The following is a 17,601-nucleotide window of genomic DNA, read 5'->3' on the forward strand; positions in this document are numbered from 1 at the left end:
GCATTCTGGATTAGTTGTAGTTTCCGGATCACTTTCAAAGGTAGCCCCACATAGAGTGCATTGCAGTAGTCCAAGTGGGAGATAACTAGAGCATGCACCACTCTGGCGAGACAGTCCGTGGGCAAGTAGGGTCTCAGCCTGCGTACCAGATGGAGCTGGTAGACAGCTGCCCTGGACACAGAATTGACCTGCGCCTCCATGGACAGCTGTGAGTCCAAAATGACTCCCAGGCTGTGCACCTGGTCCTTCAGGGGCACAGTTACCCCATTCAGGACCAGGGAGTCCTCCACACCTGCCCGCCCCCTGTCCCCCCAAAACAGTACTTCTGTCTTGTCAGGATTCAACCTCAATCTGTTAGCCGCCATCCATCCTCCAACCGCCTCCAGACACACTCACAGGACATTCACTGGTTCTGATCTGAAAGAGGTAGAGCTGGGTATCATCCGCATATTGATGGATGAACAAACTTTTTACCTAATGTCTGCAACTGATCTCAATATTTACGCGTGATATGTTAAATAGCTTTACAGCCTCCTCCACACTACATTTCCTTACCAACAAGAGCAACAGCACATTTAATACAATACTGTATTACACTTTAGACTATCATTCAAAAACTTCCCTTCCTTTCTCCAGCAAAATGGGTATAATACTTCTGGACAACTTTGCAGGGCTGGCGTAACCCAGCCACAGACCTGCTCCCCTATTATATGGGAATAATAATGGTGGAAATTAAAAAAAAAAAAAACGTTCCCTAACTGGGAACAAAATCATATCGAGAGAAAGAGTATATGAACTGCCTCCCATCTCAGGTTCTACGTTGCTCCCCTGTGAGGAAAGTTTGAGGCGGTTTATTTGGGGTAAATAAAAATAAATTCCCTCAAACCACGTCAACTGTGCACAATCCCCATAGCAACACACAGGATGTGAATCTGGATTGAGGACTATAAGGTGGCTTCTAGACTTTTTATCTAATTTTGCAAACCTCTGGCTCCCAGGGAGGTTCACAACATACTTCTGTAGATCATTTTAGGACGAATTTCTTCCTCAGAAACGGAGAGGAGGCAGAGAGAATGGAGTCTTTCTCCAGCGGAGGGTTTCCCCACCCTTTTTATTTTTCAATGGATTTTATTAGAGTTAAAAAAATAAATACATACAGACACTCCAAGATAACACCGAGGGGGCCAGGTTCAAGTCCAAACAGCGCCAGGCAAGAGCCATCCTTTCCAAATTCCAGAGGGGCAGCCTGGAAAAATTTCCCTGCCCTTCTCTGCCCCAACGCTACTCCTTGCCCTACAAAGAAGAAGAAAAGCTTCGCTCCATTATTTTTTTCCACCTTTAACTCTTGCTTTGCTGGAGGCTGGACTAGATGACCCTCGGAGTCCCTTCTGACTCTACAGTTCTTTGATTCTATTAAACTCCTTGTCCATTAAACTTTGATTAGTTTAATGTTAAGTAAACGTCCAGTGCGCTTCCAACGCCATAAGTCTTATCTCAGTAGAGAATTTCGTGCAGCGGCTGACGGAGGCAGGAGAGTCAGTACCATTTATAAATGAAGAATCCTGGAGTTCCTCTTTGGAACTCAGGGAAAAAAACTTTATTCACAAAAGCAAAAAAAAACCCTGGCAATAAAGCACACATGCTTTTATCTCCTGTTACCGGAAAAATCCGAGGGCTCCCTTGGACAAAAAGTAAAGACACCAACCAGAGTAAATTGGAGCAAATCAGCAGCCTGTAGGCTTGGCCTTTATTGAACTGTTGCAACAGGGTACTGCCCACACTTGCAGAGAGAAAAGACACAGAAAAACGGTGTGCAAGACCTTATAAAAACTTTTGAAATTCCCCTCCTCTAGGTTAAGCTCACCCCCAGAAACATCATGCATACATTACAGAAAGGAGGGGTTGAGGGAGGAGTTGCAGTGGTAACCTGAGTGTCCTGTCACCTGGCTGGTTCCCTTCTCTCCCCTTCCCCATGAGTCACTTCCAGGGGACAAAGGGGAGTTTGCAGTTTCCTGCCCCCTGAGGGAAGATCTGATCAGTGTCCTTTGTTTCAGTCCATGCTGAATCCACTCCCATATGCAAGTTCTTTGTGATCTTGATTGTCTTCTGTCTAGGACCATCAGGGTTGGCATAGCAACTGGGCAGGGCTCCTGTGGATGTGCTGGTATGCTCAAGGGATTATGGCTGCCCTGTATCAAATCTTCCCCATTTTGTAGTCCTTCCTTCATGGAGAAAAATAAAAGTGGAACAGTGCAAAACCGATGTATGGTTGATTTTCTATGAATTTATAACAGAAGCATAGCGTATGTAGTGTATGAGTGTGAGTGTGTGTGAAGTTTGTACAAACTGAATGATTGGGGTGGGGGGTTCCTGCTACACTCCGGCATAAAGAAAACTTTACTCCAAACTTAACTCATATCATGGGACGCAGGTGGCGCTGTGGGTAAAAGCCTCAGCGCCTAGGGCTTGCCGATCGAAAGGTCGGCGGTTCGAATCCCTGCGGCGGGGTGCGCTCCCGTCGTTCGGTCCCAGCGCCTGCCAACCTAGCAGTTCGAAAGCACCCCTGGGTGCAAGTAGATAAATAGGGACCGCTTACTAGCGGGAAGGTAAACGGCGTTTCCGTGTGCGGCTCTGGCTCTGGCTCTGGCTCTGGCCAGAGCAGCGATGTCACGCTGGCCACGTGACCCGGAAGTGTCTCCGGACAGCGCTGGCCCCTGGCCTCTTAAGTGAGATGGGCGCACAACCCCAGAGTCTGGCAAGACTGGCCCGTACGGGCAGGGGTACCTTTACCTTTACCTTTACCTAACTCATATCAGCAAACACGCCCATGGCCACAAATTGAGTCTGCGAGTCAGGTCAAGGGGGGAAGAAGAGGGAAGAAACACTGGTGAAGTGACTATTTATACAAACCAACTCACATTCCTGAATGCTTAATGACTTCCAGCTGCTCAGTGATTAGAGCGACTTGTTACCTCTTAACCCTTTAGTACCAACACTCCTTGCCCCCTCTTTCTCCTCGCCAAGAAAAGAGGTGCGCATTTGCGCGTGAGGCAGCAGAATCGCCCTGCGCAGTGATGGGAAAGGGCTGCTCTAACCACTAGACCTCCTTCCCCCATCCCATCCCTCTTCAAAGTTACTTTAAAAATGCTGCTTTCCTGCTCATTCCCCCCCCCCCCGGCCACGTTCGCTTGGGAGCCCGAAGTGCCGGCAAGTCTTCCCCCCCTCCGCCCCGGGCCAGGAGATGCCCGGATTCCCATCTGTGTGCGCGCAGGGCGCACGTTTCCTCTTTGGCACAGAGCGGCAGTGCTCGTGCTCAGGCTTTGCAAGGGTTAAAAAAAGAAGCGGATTCCTAGAGAAGGAAGAAATTTGGGGGGGGAGGAAGGGGGGGGGCTTCCTCCAGAGCAAGAAGCAGCTGCCCGCTTTGCAGAGGAAGGAGCCTCTGCTTTCCCCCACCGCGCGCGCTGCATCTGCGGCTCCTCCTGCAACCCGGTGAGATTCTGCAACATCTTTTTGGTGGAAAGGAGGAGGCGTCGCATGGGAGACGCAGATCAGGAGATCCACCGCAGGAAACAAATAGGGAGAGGGGTGCTTCGTGTCTCCGTTCCCCATTTTCTATTATCCAAGATAGAATCACAGAATTGTAAAATTGCAAGGGTCATTTTCTCCAACGCCGTGCAATGCAGGAATCTTTTGCCCATGCGAGACTCGAACCCACGACCCTGAGATTCTGTTGCTCGACCGGCTGAGCTCTTTGGGGAGGCTGGGGTTTAAAGTGGGTCTGCGAGGTGGAGTTGATCAGTAGGAGCGAATTGTCATTATCGTTGGAAGGGACCCTGAGGATCATCTTCTCCAGCCCCCTTTAACGCAGAAATATGCAACTGGCACATATTTTATTTTGCTGCCCAGAGTGACTGGGGAAACCCAGCTAGATGGGCCAGGGTATAAGCCATAAAATTATGATGATGATGATGATTAAGGAGCAAACATGCACTGAGGATGGGAGTTTGGGCTTCTCCTGGCCTGCAGGCGACATATCTCTTGTTATAATTGTTTATGCACATCATGTAATTAGATAAAGGTAAAGGGACCCCTGACCATTAGGTCCAGTCGTGGCTGACTCTGGGGTTGTGGCGCTCATCTCGCTTTATTGGCGAAGGGAGCCAGCGTACAGCTTCTGGGTCATGTGGCCAGCATGACTAAGGTCATGGTGAACCAGAGTAGCACACGGAAACGCCGTTTACCTTCCCGCCGGAGCGGTACCTCTGTATCTACTTGCACTTTGACATGCTTTTCAACTGCTAGGTTGGCAGAAGCAGGGACCGAGCAACGGGAGCTCACCCCGTAGTGGGGATCCGAACCGCCGACCTTCTGATCGGCAAGTCCTAGGCTCTGTGGTTTAACCCACAGCGCCACCCGCGTCCCTAATTAATCATGTAATTAAATAGCAATAAAAAGCTTTACAAAGAAAATAATTCAGAAAAGAGGCAAGCAGGCAGAGCACAGCCATGGCGGTCAATAGCCATTATAGCCCTCTGCTCCATGAGTTTGTGCCGTCCTCTCTTAAAGGCAGCGCGGTGCAGTGGTGAGAGCGGACCAGGACCATGAAGCTCCCGAAGGGGACAACAACTTTGGCCCAATTCCTATTAGGCATGGCCTACCTCATAGGGTTTTCGTGAGGTTTAAATGGAGAGGGAGAGAGCAACACATGCTGCCTTGAGCTCCTTGGAGGAAAAGGTGGAATACAAAAGTATAGAATCATGCATTTGGAAGGGAAGCTGAGGGTCATTTAGTCCAACCCCAGCGATGTAGGAATATGCAGGTGGGTCGAGCCTGCAACCTTGGTGTTACTGGAAATATGCTCTAACCAACTGAGCTATCCCAGCCAATTGTTCTTCTTCCCTTAAAATTAAAGCCCCTGTTTGTCAAGCGGAGCTTTCTAGCTTGGTAAGCACATAATAAATGTGTGCGCATTCCGACGCTAGTGTTTTCCAGGGATATAATAATAATAATAATAATTTATTATTTGTACCCCGCCCATCTGGCTGGGTTTCCCCAGTCACTCTGGGCGGCTTCCAACAGAGATGAAAAATACACTAAAATGTCACATATTAAAAACTTCCCTGAACAGGGCTGCCTTCAGATGTTTTCTGAATGTCAGGTAGTTGTCCATCGCCTTGACATCCGATGGGAGGGCATTCCACAGGGCGGGTGCCACCACCGAGAAGGCCCTCTGCCTGGTTCCCTGCAACTTGGCCTCTCGCAGTGAGGGAACCGCCAGAAGGCCCTCGGAGCTGGACCTCAGTGTCCGGGCAGAACGATGGGGGAGGAGACGCTCCTTCAGATATACTGGACCGAGGATCACATTATGCTGGGAGTACTTCCGCCCAAGGACACTACAGTGGTACCTTGGGTTAAGAACTTAATTCGTTCTGGAGGTCCGTTCTTAACCTGAAACTGTTCTTAACTTGAAGCACTGCTTTAGCTAATGGGGCCTCCCGCTGCCGCTGCACCACCGGAGCACAATTTCTGTTCTCATCCTGAAGCAAAGTTCTTAACCTGAAGCACTATTTCTGGGTTAGCGGAGTGTGTAACCTGAAGCGTATGTAACCTGAAGCGTATGTAACCTGAAGCGTATGTAACCTGTGCATGAGGGGTTTGGCATTTGCAGGATTAAAACTGAGCTTTAAAGAGCATAGATGAAAACAGTCTCTGTTAGTGATCCCTGAATATAGCAATAATAATAATAATAATAATAATAATAATAATAATAATAATAATTTTATTTATACCCCGCCCTCCCCAGCCAGAGCCGGGCTCAGGGCGGCTAACACCAATAAAATAAAAACACAGTAAAAACATAATAGGGGGAAAAGAGAGGGAGGAAAAAAACCAATTTAAAATCATTTTAAAATAGCTGATAAATCAAGACCATAAGGGGAGGGAAACATAAGGGTCAGACTGAGGATGTGGTATGTTTCTCTCTGGTTGAAGAGTCTGTGTAATAGGGTATGGATGCAGAATCTCAGAGTTGCAAGGGACCCGAGGGTCATCTAGTCCAACCCCTGCAATGCAGGGGTCTCAGCTGAAGCATCCATAGTAGAAGGCCATCCAACCTCTGCTCAAAAACCTCTGAGGAAGGAGAGTCCATAACCTAAGGTAGACCAAGATGCGGTCTTGGTGCAGGTTCTTAGATTTTGAGGCAGGGATCCTGCAAATGGGCAGTGTGATAGGAACATGAATAGCTGTGCGAGCAATAGAACCTCCATATGCAAAGTGGTAAAGGTAAAGGTAAAGGGACCCCTGACCATTAGTTCCAGTCGGGGCCGACTCTGGGGTTGCGGCGCTCATCTCGCTTTACTGGCCGAGGGAGCCGGCCTACAGCTTCTGGGTCATGTGGCCAGCATGACTAAGCCGCTTCTGGCGAACCAGAGCAGCGCACGGAAACGCTGTTTACCTTCCTGCCAGAGGGGTACCTATTTATCTACTTGCACTTTTGAACTGCTAGGTTGGCAGGAGCAGGGACCGAGCAACGGGAGCTCACCCGGTCGCGGGGATTCGAACCGCCGACCTTCTGATCGGCAAGTCCTAGGCCCTGTGGTTTAACACACAGCGCCACCCGCGTCCCAGATCTCAAATGAGGGGAAGAAATGTTGTGTATTACATAATTCACAATACGGGGGATCAAAACGAAAAATATGTTTTCATCAGAGAATGTTTTTCCGCAGGCAAGAGATGGAAGAACAAGACTCTGCCGCTCTCGAAGCAGGAAGACAGCCTGACCGCATCATGACTGGGAGCACTGGGGAAATTTGGGATGGAAGCAGACACAAGACATTGAGGGAGAACATCAATGGCTCAGATGTGCACTGCCAACAGTTTAGGCACTTCCAGTACCAGGAGGCTAAGGGACCACGGGATGTTTGCAGCCGACTCCACCATCTCTGCCGTCAGTGGCTGAAGCCGGAGAGATACACCAAGACTCAGATCCTGGATTTAGTGATCTTGGAGCAGTTCCTGGCTGTCCTCCCCCCAGAGATGGAGAACTGGGTCAGGGAATGTGGAGCGGAAACCAGTTCCCAGGCAGTGGCCCTGGCTGAAGGTTTCCTCCTGAGCCGGGCAGAGGACAGGAAGCAGACAGAGCTGCAGGTGAGAATTTTGTCTGGATCAGCAAGATTCAACCTGGTGTCATCTAGAGGTTGTGGAACTAAAACTCCCATCATCCTCCTTCATTCTACATATTGACTGGGAATGATGGGAGCTGAAGTCCAGCAACGTTTGGAGAGCATTATGTCAGCTACCTCCTAGGGGGCTAAGGATGTGAGGGAGGGGATCCCAGAATTCTCTGCTTCTTCACCAACTTTCTGTGGAAGTCCGCCAAACAGATAGCCAAGTACCCCTGAGGTTTTTGCATTTGCTGTTTCCGTGCGATGTCTTCAATGCATATTTCTGTTTCAGGTAAAGGATCTGGTAACAGAAATGAGAAGCGATTTCCCCAGAGCAGAAAGGAATCTGTCAGTCATCAGGCAGAGGCCTCTGGGTGAGGATTTAGGGGTAGTGTTTCAATATGGTCTCCCTCTGTTAATTTTGAAACTAAGCCATCAACTCAGGGGTCAGCAAACTTTTTCAGCAGGGGGCTGGTCCACTGTCCCTCAGACCTTGTGGGGGGCCGGACTATATTTTGAAAAACAAAATGATGTAAGAACACCACAAGCCCCAGTGGCTGCTTAACTGTGTCTTGTGAATGGCAGGGGCTGGCGGCAGCGGCGGAGGAACGATGAGCAGCATGCGAAAGGGCTTCGGAGACGGGCTGCTTAAAATGGCGGCCGCTTGAGCCCTGCTGCTGCTGCTGCTGCTGCTGACACCAAGAAAGCCCCAGTCCCCTTCCTCCTCTAGGCAGGGCGGGGAGAAGCCAGGAGGAGGGAGGGAGGAGGCAGTGGCGCTGCTGCCATGTGAGGGATAGGGAAAGAACATGCACACTGGTGATCCATGCAGCAATTCCCGGACCGTCCATGGACCGGATCCAGAAGGCGATTGGGCCTGATCTGGCCTGTGAACCTTAGTTTGCCTATCCACGCATCAGCTTCTTTAACCTTTTGCGGGGAGACAAATCTCCACCCTTTTCCAGGGCTTGGAAATACCTTTATTTGCAACACGCTGTGCACATGGATTTGTAATCAAAACCCCCAAAGGGTTGCTATGTGTTCATACACTGGAACTATCAAACAGATGCACAGATCTCAAACTTGCTCAACAGTTCAGACTTTCTCTAAGTATCAGTTTCTCATCCAAGTATGTGCTAATAATAATAATAATAATAATATGTACCCCGCCCATCTGGCTGGGTTTCCTCAGCCACTCTGGGTGGCTTCCAACAAGGATTAAAAATACATTAAAATGTCACACATTAAAAACTTCCCTGAACAGGGCTGCCTTCAGGTGTCCTCTAAATATCAGGTAGTTGTTTATCTCTTTGACATCTGATGGGAGGGCGTTCCACAGGGTGGGTGCCACTACCGAGAAGGCCCTCTGCCTGGTTCCCTGTAGCTTTGCTTCTCGCAATGAAGAAACTGCCAGAAGGCCCTGGGAGCTAGACCTCAGCGTCCGGGCAGAACAATGGGGGTGGAGACGCTCCTTCAGGTATACTGGCCTGAGGCCGTTTAGAGCTTTAACGGTCAGCACCAAGACTTTGAATTGTGCCTGGAAACGTACTGGGAGCCAGTGTAGTTTTTTCAAGACTGGTGTTATGTGGTCTCGGCGGCCGCTCCCAGTCACGTCTAGCTGCCGCATTCTGGATTAGTTGCAGTTTCCGAGTCACCTTCAAAGGTAGCCCCACGTGGAGCGCATTGCAGTAGTCCAAGCGGGAGATAACTAGTGGTTTTGTCTCTGACAGGCAATGGAATGATGCCGGCAAGATGTCCTCGGCCACCTCCTCTTTGTGGTTCAGTAGAAGGAGCAGCTGTGAGACCAGATCAGGTAGGGGGATGGATCACTGAGGGGAGAGGCTGGGCCCCCCTTTCCCCTCTCACCTCCCTGGTCCTGAGAGAATCTCTTTCCATCGATTTGCTCCTATCAAAGCTGCCCTCAGCGACGGCTGCAAATGCCACCCAAGAAGGTTTAATTCCTGAGAATAACAAGCAGCCACCTCAGTTTAACTGGCCTTTTGAATGTCGCCAATAGACCATCTCTATGCTACCCATGAAAAAATGTTTCCCCTTTTCTTTTAGGGTCCCATATCCTTTGAGGATGTGGCCGTGCATTTCACGGATGAGGAGTGGTCGCTGCTGGATCCTGACCAAAGAGTATTGCATAAGGATGTCATGGAGGATAACTGGAGGATCATGGCCTCTCTCGGTAAGATCCCCTGTTGCGTCGTAATATCGTTTTTTAAGTTCAATATTTCTGTATGTGAGCAATCCTAATATTCTGACATCGCTCAACCGTGCTGCACATGCAGTATCTAGGATTTTTATTCCTGCTGTTAATCTTGAAAATTAATCTCTCCTGCATTTTCTCTGAGCATGCATTCTCAATATCTGCCATTCACAACTGTGGCTTGGTTGGTCTTCTCTGGTCAGGTTATTTGTGGAATGTAAGTTTCGGAGTTGTGAGGGAGGTGGAACGATGTCATTTTCCAGAAGGCCAAAGAGACAAGTTCACGTCATCAGAAACTGAGTGAATTTCATAAATGGGCCAAATAATTTTCATATAATTCACACTTCACAAAAGAGCCTGGGGTTCACTGATTTCCATAAAAATGAGAGGCCTTTGCCTTCCTAGGAATGCAACAATGCTCTCTCTTTCAAAACCAGCTTCCATTATTCTTCTCCCCTAATGGCTTCCGAATTGGTTCTGAATCTGGATTTCCTGGCTAAAACTTTTCCTCATGTGCTAATACAGCGTGGCTAAGCTCCCTTTTCATTTCCGAAATGCTTCACAACTGAAGCCCGAAGTTTCCCTCTTTGTTTATATTAATTCCAAAAATGATATAAAGATGGGACCTTAGTGTAATATGTTTTTTTGGGGGGACACACTTTTTACGGCTGGGGTAGCCAATGTGGGTCCCTCCAGAGGTTGCAGGATTCCACCTTCATTATCCCTGACAGCTGTCAGTTCCAGCTGGAGCTGATGGGAAAGTCTAATACCATCTGGACGGTACCACGTAAAAGGGTATTTGCCAGTAAGAACCCCACACATTTTCCAATTTACAGATTGCTCCCTTCTGAAAGAAAATTATATGAAAATAATGTATAGATGGTATATAACACCAGTACAGATTTCAAAAATGTATAAAACTGGCTCTAAAATTTGCTGGAAATGTAAAGAAAAAGAAGGGACTTTTAATCATACGTGGTGGGAATGTAAAGAAATTTTTAAAATTTGGGAAATTATATATAATGAATTGAAGAAAACATTTAAAATGACGTTTGTAAAAAAACCAGAAGCATTTTTGTTAGGGGTTGTAGGACAAGACTTGCCAAGGAAAATAAGGAACTTGTTTATATATGCTACAACAGCGGCAAGAGTCTTGATAGCACAAGGATGGAAGAATGAGGAAACCCCGAAAAAAGAACAGTGGCAAGAGAAATGGATAAACTGCGCAGAACTGGCTAAACTGACATACAAACTGCGAGACAAGGACAACTGTGATTTCAAGGGGGAATGGGAACTTTACACAAATTATTTAAAAACACAACAAAATGAACTGGACTCCTTTGGCAGGTTTTGAATAAACATACACAAATTTATTGTTGATAACATGATGGACAGATATGTAAGGATATATAAAATTTTATAATACAGTGGTGCCCCGCAAGACGAATGCCTCGCAAAACGGAAAACCTGCTAGACGAAAGGGTTTTCCGTTTTGGAGGTGCTTTGCAAAACGAATTTCCTATGGGCTTGCCTCGCAAGACGAAAATGTCTTGCGAGTTCCTGCGGGGTTTTTTTCCTCCCCCCCCCCCTTTTTCTAAGCTGCTAAGCCGCTTATCCGCTAAGCCGATAAGCCGCTAAAAGCCGCTAATAGCGCTAATCCGCTAAGCCGTCGATGGGCTTGCTTTGCAAGATGAAAAAACCGCTAGACGAAGAGAATCGCGGAACAGATTAATTTCGTCTTGCGAGGCACCACTGTTTGCAGAGAAAATAATGTGCAGCGAAACCAGGGAGAGGAGCTGGGGGGGGGAATTATGTAGGTGATTATATGGTTTGATAATTTGTTATGTGGAAATTGAGCAATGAAAAATACGTTTTTTAAAAAAAGAAAGAACCCCACACATTTTCCCATTTCTTCTGTTTCAGCACAAGGAATCCACAGCGCAGAGAAACCATGTAAATGCAGTGAGTGTGGAATGAGCTTTGGCGGGAAGATAATTCTCATGTACCATCAAAGAATTCACAATAGGGAGAAACCCTATAAATGCTTGGAGTGTGGAAAGGGATTCAGGGGACACAACCATTTGACTTCCCATCAAAGAATTCACACAGGGGAGAAACCCTATCAGTGCTTGGAGTGTGGAAAGATCTTAAGGCACAAAACGAGTCTTGCTTTTCACAAAAGAATCCACTCTGGGGAGAAACTCTATCAGTGTTTGGAATGTGAAAAAAGCTTCACTCACAAAATAACTCTCATGCACCATCAAACAGTTCACTCTGGTGAGAAACCACATACATGCTCACAATGTGGAAAGAGCTTCGCTCTGAAGAAAAACCTCGCTTCCCATCAAAGAATTCACACCGGGGAGAAACCGTATAAATGTTTGCAGTGCGGAAAGAGATTCAGTCAGAGCTCCCATCTCACTTACCACCAGAGAATTCACACAGGGGAGAAGCCATATAAATGTTTAGAGTGTGGAAAGAACTTCAGCCAAAGTACTAGTCTAATTTATCACCAGAAATCGCACACTGCAGAAACACAATATAAATGCTTGGAATGTGGAAAGTGCCTCAGTCAGGAAGCGGATCTGGTCGATCATCAAAAAATGCACCTCCAGGAGAAACCACATGTATGTTTGGAATGCGGGAAAAGGTACACACAGAAGAACTGTCTTAGAAAACATCAAAGAATTCATACAGGAGAGAAACAATATAAATGTTCTGAGTGCGGGAAAAGCTTCATTGAGAAGTCAGCTCTCACGATACACCAACGGGTTCATACGGGAGAGAAACCCTATAAATGCCTGGAGTGTGGAAAGGGCTTCACTCAGAGTTCCCATCGCAATGTTCATCAAAGAACACACAAATCGAAGGGCAGCGTATGGGAGCAGCTTTCTTCAGATCTCCAGCCTTTATTCCCACCAAAAAATCCATATAGCGGAGAACCCATATAAAGACTTGGAATATTAAAGGAGCTTTAGGAGCAGTTCCTAGCTTTCTTTCTGCAAGAAAAACCCAAATAAATGCTTGGATTGCATATAGACAGGGCACATGCAGGAAAATTTGAGGAGTAATAATTAATAATAATAATAATAATAATAATATTTATACCCCGCCCATCTGGCTGAGTTTCCCCAGCCACACTGGGTGGCTCCCAATCAAGTGCTAAAAACAATACAGCATTAAATATTAAAAACTTCCCTAAACAGGGCTGCCTTCAGATGTCTTTTAAAGATAAGATAGCTGCTTATTTCCTTGACATCTGATGGGAGGGCGTTCCACAGGGCGGGCACCACTACCGAGAAGGCCCTCTGCCTGGTTCCCTGTAGCCTCGCTTCTCGCAGGGAGGGAGCCGCCGGAAGGCTCTCAGCATCGGACCACAGTGTCCAGGCTGAACAATGGAGGTATACAGGACCGAGGCCGTTTAGGGCTTTAAAGGTCAGCACCAACACTTTGAATAGTGCTCGGAAACGTACTGGGATCCAATGCAGTACTTAGAAGTTGGGAGGAGCTTCCAAAAAGGCAGAAACTTCTGTTGCTATCATTAATTAATTCTTCAAAGATGATCAGAGCATCATGCACAGTGCTAACCTAACCAGTCATCAAAGAATTCACACAGGGACGAAACAATATATTTGTCCCAGTAGGCAAGATGTTGGGGACCAGGCAGGATCCAAGAGTCTAAAAATCCACTTGGATATATTTATATTACAGTGGTACCTTGGTTTATGAACTTAATCCGTTCCAGAAGTCTGTTCTTAAACCAAAGTGTTCTTAAACCAAGGTGTGCTTTCCCATAGCAACGGGGGACTCAATTTACAAACGGAACACGCTCAACAGGAAGCGGAACATGTTCTGCTTCCAAGGCAAAGTTCACAAACCAAAACACCTACTTCCGGGTTTGCAGCGTTCTTAATCCAAGTTGTTCATAAACTAAGCTGTTCTTAAACCAAGGTACCACTGTAAATACATTAGCAGAAGACCAGTGGGGGCATTTTAGTTCCTGAAAGATGGAAGCATCAAAGAGAAATCAACAGCAAGGAGAAATAAAAGGAACAGTATATGCAGGTAAGGTGAAGTGCAATGGCTTGCTGTCTGGGCTGCCTTTGCTTGTGATGGAGTTGGGGGGGGGAGCATGACTTGCTCTCTGTGTTGAGTCCAATTCTGTGGATCTATGCCTCTCCCCAGACACAGAACAAGAGAGCAAGATTTGTGTGAGTCCTCTCTGTATTATATTCAGCTAGCATATACAGTGGTGCCTCGCAAGACGAAAATAATCCGTTCCGCGAGTCTCTTCGTCTAGCGGTTTTTTCGTCTTGCGAAGCAAGCCCATTGACGGCTTAGCAGATTAGCGCTATTAGCGGCTTAGCAGCTTTTAGCGGCTTAGCAGATAAGCGGCTTAGCGGCTTAGAAAAAGGGGGGGGGAGGGGGAAAAACTCGCAATACATTTTCGTCTTGCAAAGCAAGCCCATAGGGAAATTTGTCTTGCGAAGCACCTCCAAAACAGAAAACCCTTTCGTCTAGCGGGTTTTTCGTCTTGCGAGGCATTCGTCTTGCGGGGCACCACTGTATGTGTAAATAAAACATATCCGAAAGACACTGTCGTTGCCAGTTACCTTGATTCTGAAGGACCCAAACCACTGTGGACTCATGACAGTCTCCGGAGAAATCTGCCGAGACATTGAACAAGCTTACTGCCGAATTCCTGCAATCGATCTCAGTATTTACACATGATTTGTTAAATAGTTTTCCTCTGTGCAGATCATTTACACCAGAGGTTTTCGACCTTTTTGGGTCCACGGCTCTCTTGACCGACTACAGTCATACCTCGGGTTACAGACCCGCTTCGGGTTGCGCGATTTCGGGTTGAGCACCGCACTGAACCCGGAAGTACTGGAACGGGTTACTTCCGGGTTTGGGCGTATGCACAGAAGCGCTAAATTGCACTTTGCGCATGCGCAGAAGTGCAGAATTGCGACCCACACGTGCGCAGAAGCGGTGCTGTGGGTTGTGAACGTGCTTCCCGCACGAATCACGTTCGCAACCCGAGCGTCCACTGTACGTCCTTTCTGCTGCACCCCTGTGGGGCTCAGGAGCCCCGTTATATCCCTCCTTATCTGCAGAGCCGGCAGCCCCTCACCCCTTTTCGAACACCCTCCCTTGTGGAGCGTTCCCTTAGCCTCCTCTCCTCTCCTTGCGAGTCCTCTGGGCAGCCGCAGCCCCCAAAGAGAGGTGCCTCCTCACACTGCCCCACAGGAGCCTGGAAAGAGGGTGCCCCCAGCCTTAGTGGCCCAACGGAGACTGGCCAAAGAAGAATGTGAGGCTGGCACCTTGGGTGGCAGCAGCGGGCCTTGCCAGGTTTGCATGGCACAACGGCTCTCCTTCAGCACTGGGCACTCAGCTGCCAGGCAGGCATTGTACACAGCAGGCACAAAGAAGGCCAGCATAGAGCCCGCCTGCCTGCCCGGCCTCCCACTTGTCTGTCCATTCCCAACAGCAGCGGCTGGCGGACTGGCTGGCTGGGCTCCCTCGCCCGCTTGCTTGCTTACTCCGAGGCTGCCTCAGCTCCTGGCACCCAGCACCCCCTGGCCAGCCCCAGAGGCACCTTTCGCCTGCAGAGCTTGCAGCCAGGGCTGCTGCAAGAAGCAGTTGTGCAAGCCTTTGGGAGGCCAAGACGTGAGAGGGCGTCAGAGGAGGGAAGGAAGGAAAGGGGGACAGAGGCCAGGGTTGCCCGCAGCACCCCTCACCATCCTTCAAGGCACCCCAGGGTGCCACGGCAAACTGGTTGAAAACCACTGTTCTACATCTGTACATGAAAATGGGGAGCGAGAGAGTAGGGGGTTCTGTTCAAGTCAAGAGATTATCTGTATCTTGGAGCGGATTTCATAGTTTCACTATACAGTGGTACCTCGGGTTACATATGCTTCAGGTTAGATACACTTCAGGTTACAGACTCCGCTAACCCAGAAATATTACCTCGGGTTAAGAACTTTGCTTCAGGATGAGAACAGAAATCGTGCTCCGGCGGCACAGCAGCCGCAGGAGGCCCCATTAGCTAAAGTGGTGCTTCAGGTTAAGAACAGTTTCAGGTTAAGAACAGACCTCCAGAACGGATTAAGTTCTTAACCCGAGGTACCACTGTATGTTGCTGCTATAATAAACTTCACAGTCTCCTCCCACGGTGTTTCTTTGAAAACACACATTTAATTCAATACTGTAATAGCTTAAAGTGTCTCCTATGACTACCTCCCTCACCCTTTCTTCAGCAAAATGGGTCTAATACTGCTGGACAACTTTGCGGGGCTGGCGTAACCCAGCCACAGACCTGCCCCCCGCTACAATATGGGTATCTGTGTCTGTATTGGTATTAACAGAGTCATTTTTTAAAAGAAGACGTTCACAATCTGGGAACAAAATCGTATCGAGAGAGAGAATATGAACTGCCTCCCATCTCAGGTTCTACGTTTTTCCCCTGTGAGGAAAGTTTGCAAGATCTGAGGAGGGGGGTGTTTGGGGTTAAAGTAAATAAATTCCCTGAAACCTCATCAACTGTGCCCAATCCCTATAGAAACGAAAAGGATGGGATGCTTGGAACGTAATGGGGCTCCAGGACTGTTTTTATTTATTAAATTTGTATCCCACTCTATACCTTAGGGCAATTCACAACATACTTCTGTAGATAATTTTAGGACAATTTCTTACTCAGAAATGGAAGCAGAGATAACGAAGTCCTCTAGCTGAGGGTTTCCCCACCTTTTTCCAAGCCACTAGAATAGCAGGATCAGTGTTTTTTTCCCTTTTAGGGACCAGCCAGAATTGCCTCAGATGCTCACTAGGAGGTGGGCGACCTTTCGGACCCTCCAGCGGTTGCTGAACTACAACTCCCATCGCCTTGGACACTGGCCATGCTTGCTGAGGCTGATGGGAGTCGTAGTTCTAGGAAGTGGCCTTGCAATATTTTTATTGATAAATAAAACTAACCAGGCCTTTGACCTTTTAGCTATCTGTGGTCTTTTAGGAAGCAGGCAAAATGTTTTCATGTATCAAATAACCTGATAAAATACTGGCCTTGGCTCAGTATACCTGAAGGAGCGTCTCCACTCCCATCGCTCAGCCCAGACACTGAGGGTCTTCTCTGAGGGTCTTCTGGCAGTTCCCTCACTGCCAGAAGCGAAGTTAGATGGAACCAAGCAGAGGGCCTTCTCGGTGGTGGCACCCACACTGTGGAACTCCCTCCCACCAGATGTCAAGGAGATACACAACTTTTAGAAGACATCTGAAGGCAGCCCTGTATTGGGAAGCTTCTTAACGTTTGACGTTTTATTGTGTTTTTATATACACTGGTTTATACACCCTGGTTTTGACTGCCACTGAAAGGCGAGCTTGCCCCCTTCCCAGTCCCCTTAGGCTTCAGCTGCAGCCATTACAAGGCCAGTTGCCTCGCTACGGAAAGGACCTTAGGCCAGTTGCCAAGCATCTCCCTTTGCACGAAGAGGGTGCCGGGTTCAAGTCCAGGCAGCACTGGGCAAGATTCATCCTTTCCAAAATCGCAGAGAAGTCGTTGGATTCTCAAAGCGGGCAGCTTGGAAAAAGTTCCTGCCCCTCTTCTCTCCCCCACCGCTACTCCTTGCCCCTTTAACACTTTTTCTACCTTTAACTCTTGCACTGCAGGAGGGTGGACTAGATGACCCTCGGGGTCCCTTCCAGCACTACGCTTCTTTTATTCTATTAAACTCCTTGTCCCCTCTGTCCCCACGCCAAGAAAAGAGACAAGCAGCACTCTTGCTCAGGGGCGCATTAATAATAATAATAATAATAATTATTATTATTATTTATACCCCGCCCTCCTGGCTAACACCCATAAAATTACCGTACAGTAAAAACATAATAGGAAAAAAAAAAACCAATTTAAAATACAGGTTAAAATGCAATTTAAAATGCAGCCTCATTTTAATAGTAGCCCATAGATCAAGACCATAAGGGGAGGGAAACATAAGGGTCAGATTGAGTCCAAACCAAAGGCCAGGCGGAACAGCTCTGTCTTGCAGGTCCTGTGGAAAGATGTCAAGTCCCGCAGGGCCCTAGTCTCTTGTGACAGAGCGTTCCACCAAGTCGGGGCCAGCACTGAAAAGGCCCTGGCCCTAGTTGAGACCAAGCTAACCACCTTGCGACTTGGGACCTCCAAAATGTTGTCGATGTCAGCATCGCCCTTGAGCCAGTGCCACGAAGTGG

The 17,601-nt window shown here is 47.9% G+C and overlaps 1 protein-coding gene across 1 annotated transcript; it reads left to right on the plus strand.

Annotated features, from left to right (window-relative positions):
- The first annotated feature begins 3,392 nt into the window (after window positions 1-3,392).
- Window positions 3,393-13,586, plus strand: LOC307208553 (uncharacterized protein). Its single transcript, XM_079963250.1, has 6 exons — window positions 3,393-3,489; window positions 6,726-7,146; window positions 7,456-7,537; window positions 8,891-8,973; window positions 9,225-9,351; window positions 11,296-13,586. The coding sequence occupies exons 2-6, from the start codon at window positions 6,733-6,735 to the stop codon at window positions 12,321-12,323; spliced, it is 1,734 nt and encodes a 577-aa protein (XP_079819376.1). The 5' UTR covers window positions 3,393-3,489; window positions 6,726-6,732; the 3' UTR covers window positions 12,324-13,586.
- The last annotated feature ends 4,015 nt before the right edge of the window (window positions 13,587-17,601 follow it).

This window comes from Podarcis cretensis, assembly GCF_951804945.1.
Source record: "Podarcis cretensis genome assembly, chromosome: 2".
NCBI lineage: Eukaryota > Metazoa > Chordata > Lepidosauria > Squamata > Lacertidae > Podarcis > Podarcis cretensis.

Coding starts and splice junctions, on each gene's coding strand:
- LOC307208553 (XM_079963250.1), top strand. CDS start 6,733: ATGGAAGAACAAGACTCTGCCGCTCTCGAAGCAGGAAGACAGCCTGAC. Junction 7,147..7,455: donor GGAAGCAGACAGAGCTGCAG/GTGAGAATTTTG, acceptor TTTCTGTTTCAG/GTAAAGGATCTGGTAACAGA. Junction 9,352..11,295: donor GAGGATCATGGCCTCTCTCG/GTAAGATCCCCT, acceptor CTTCTGTTTCAG/CACAAGGAATCCACAGCGCA.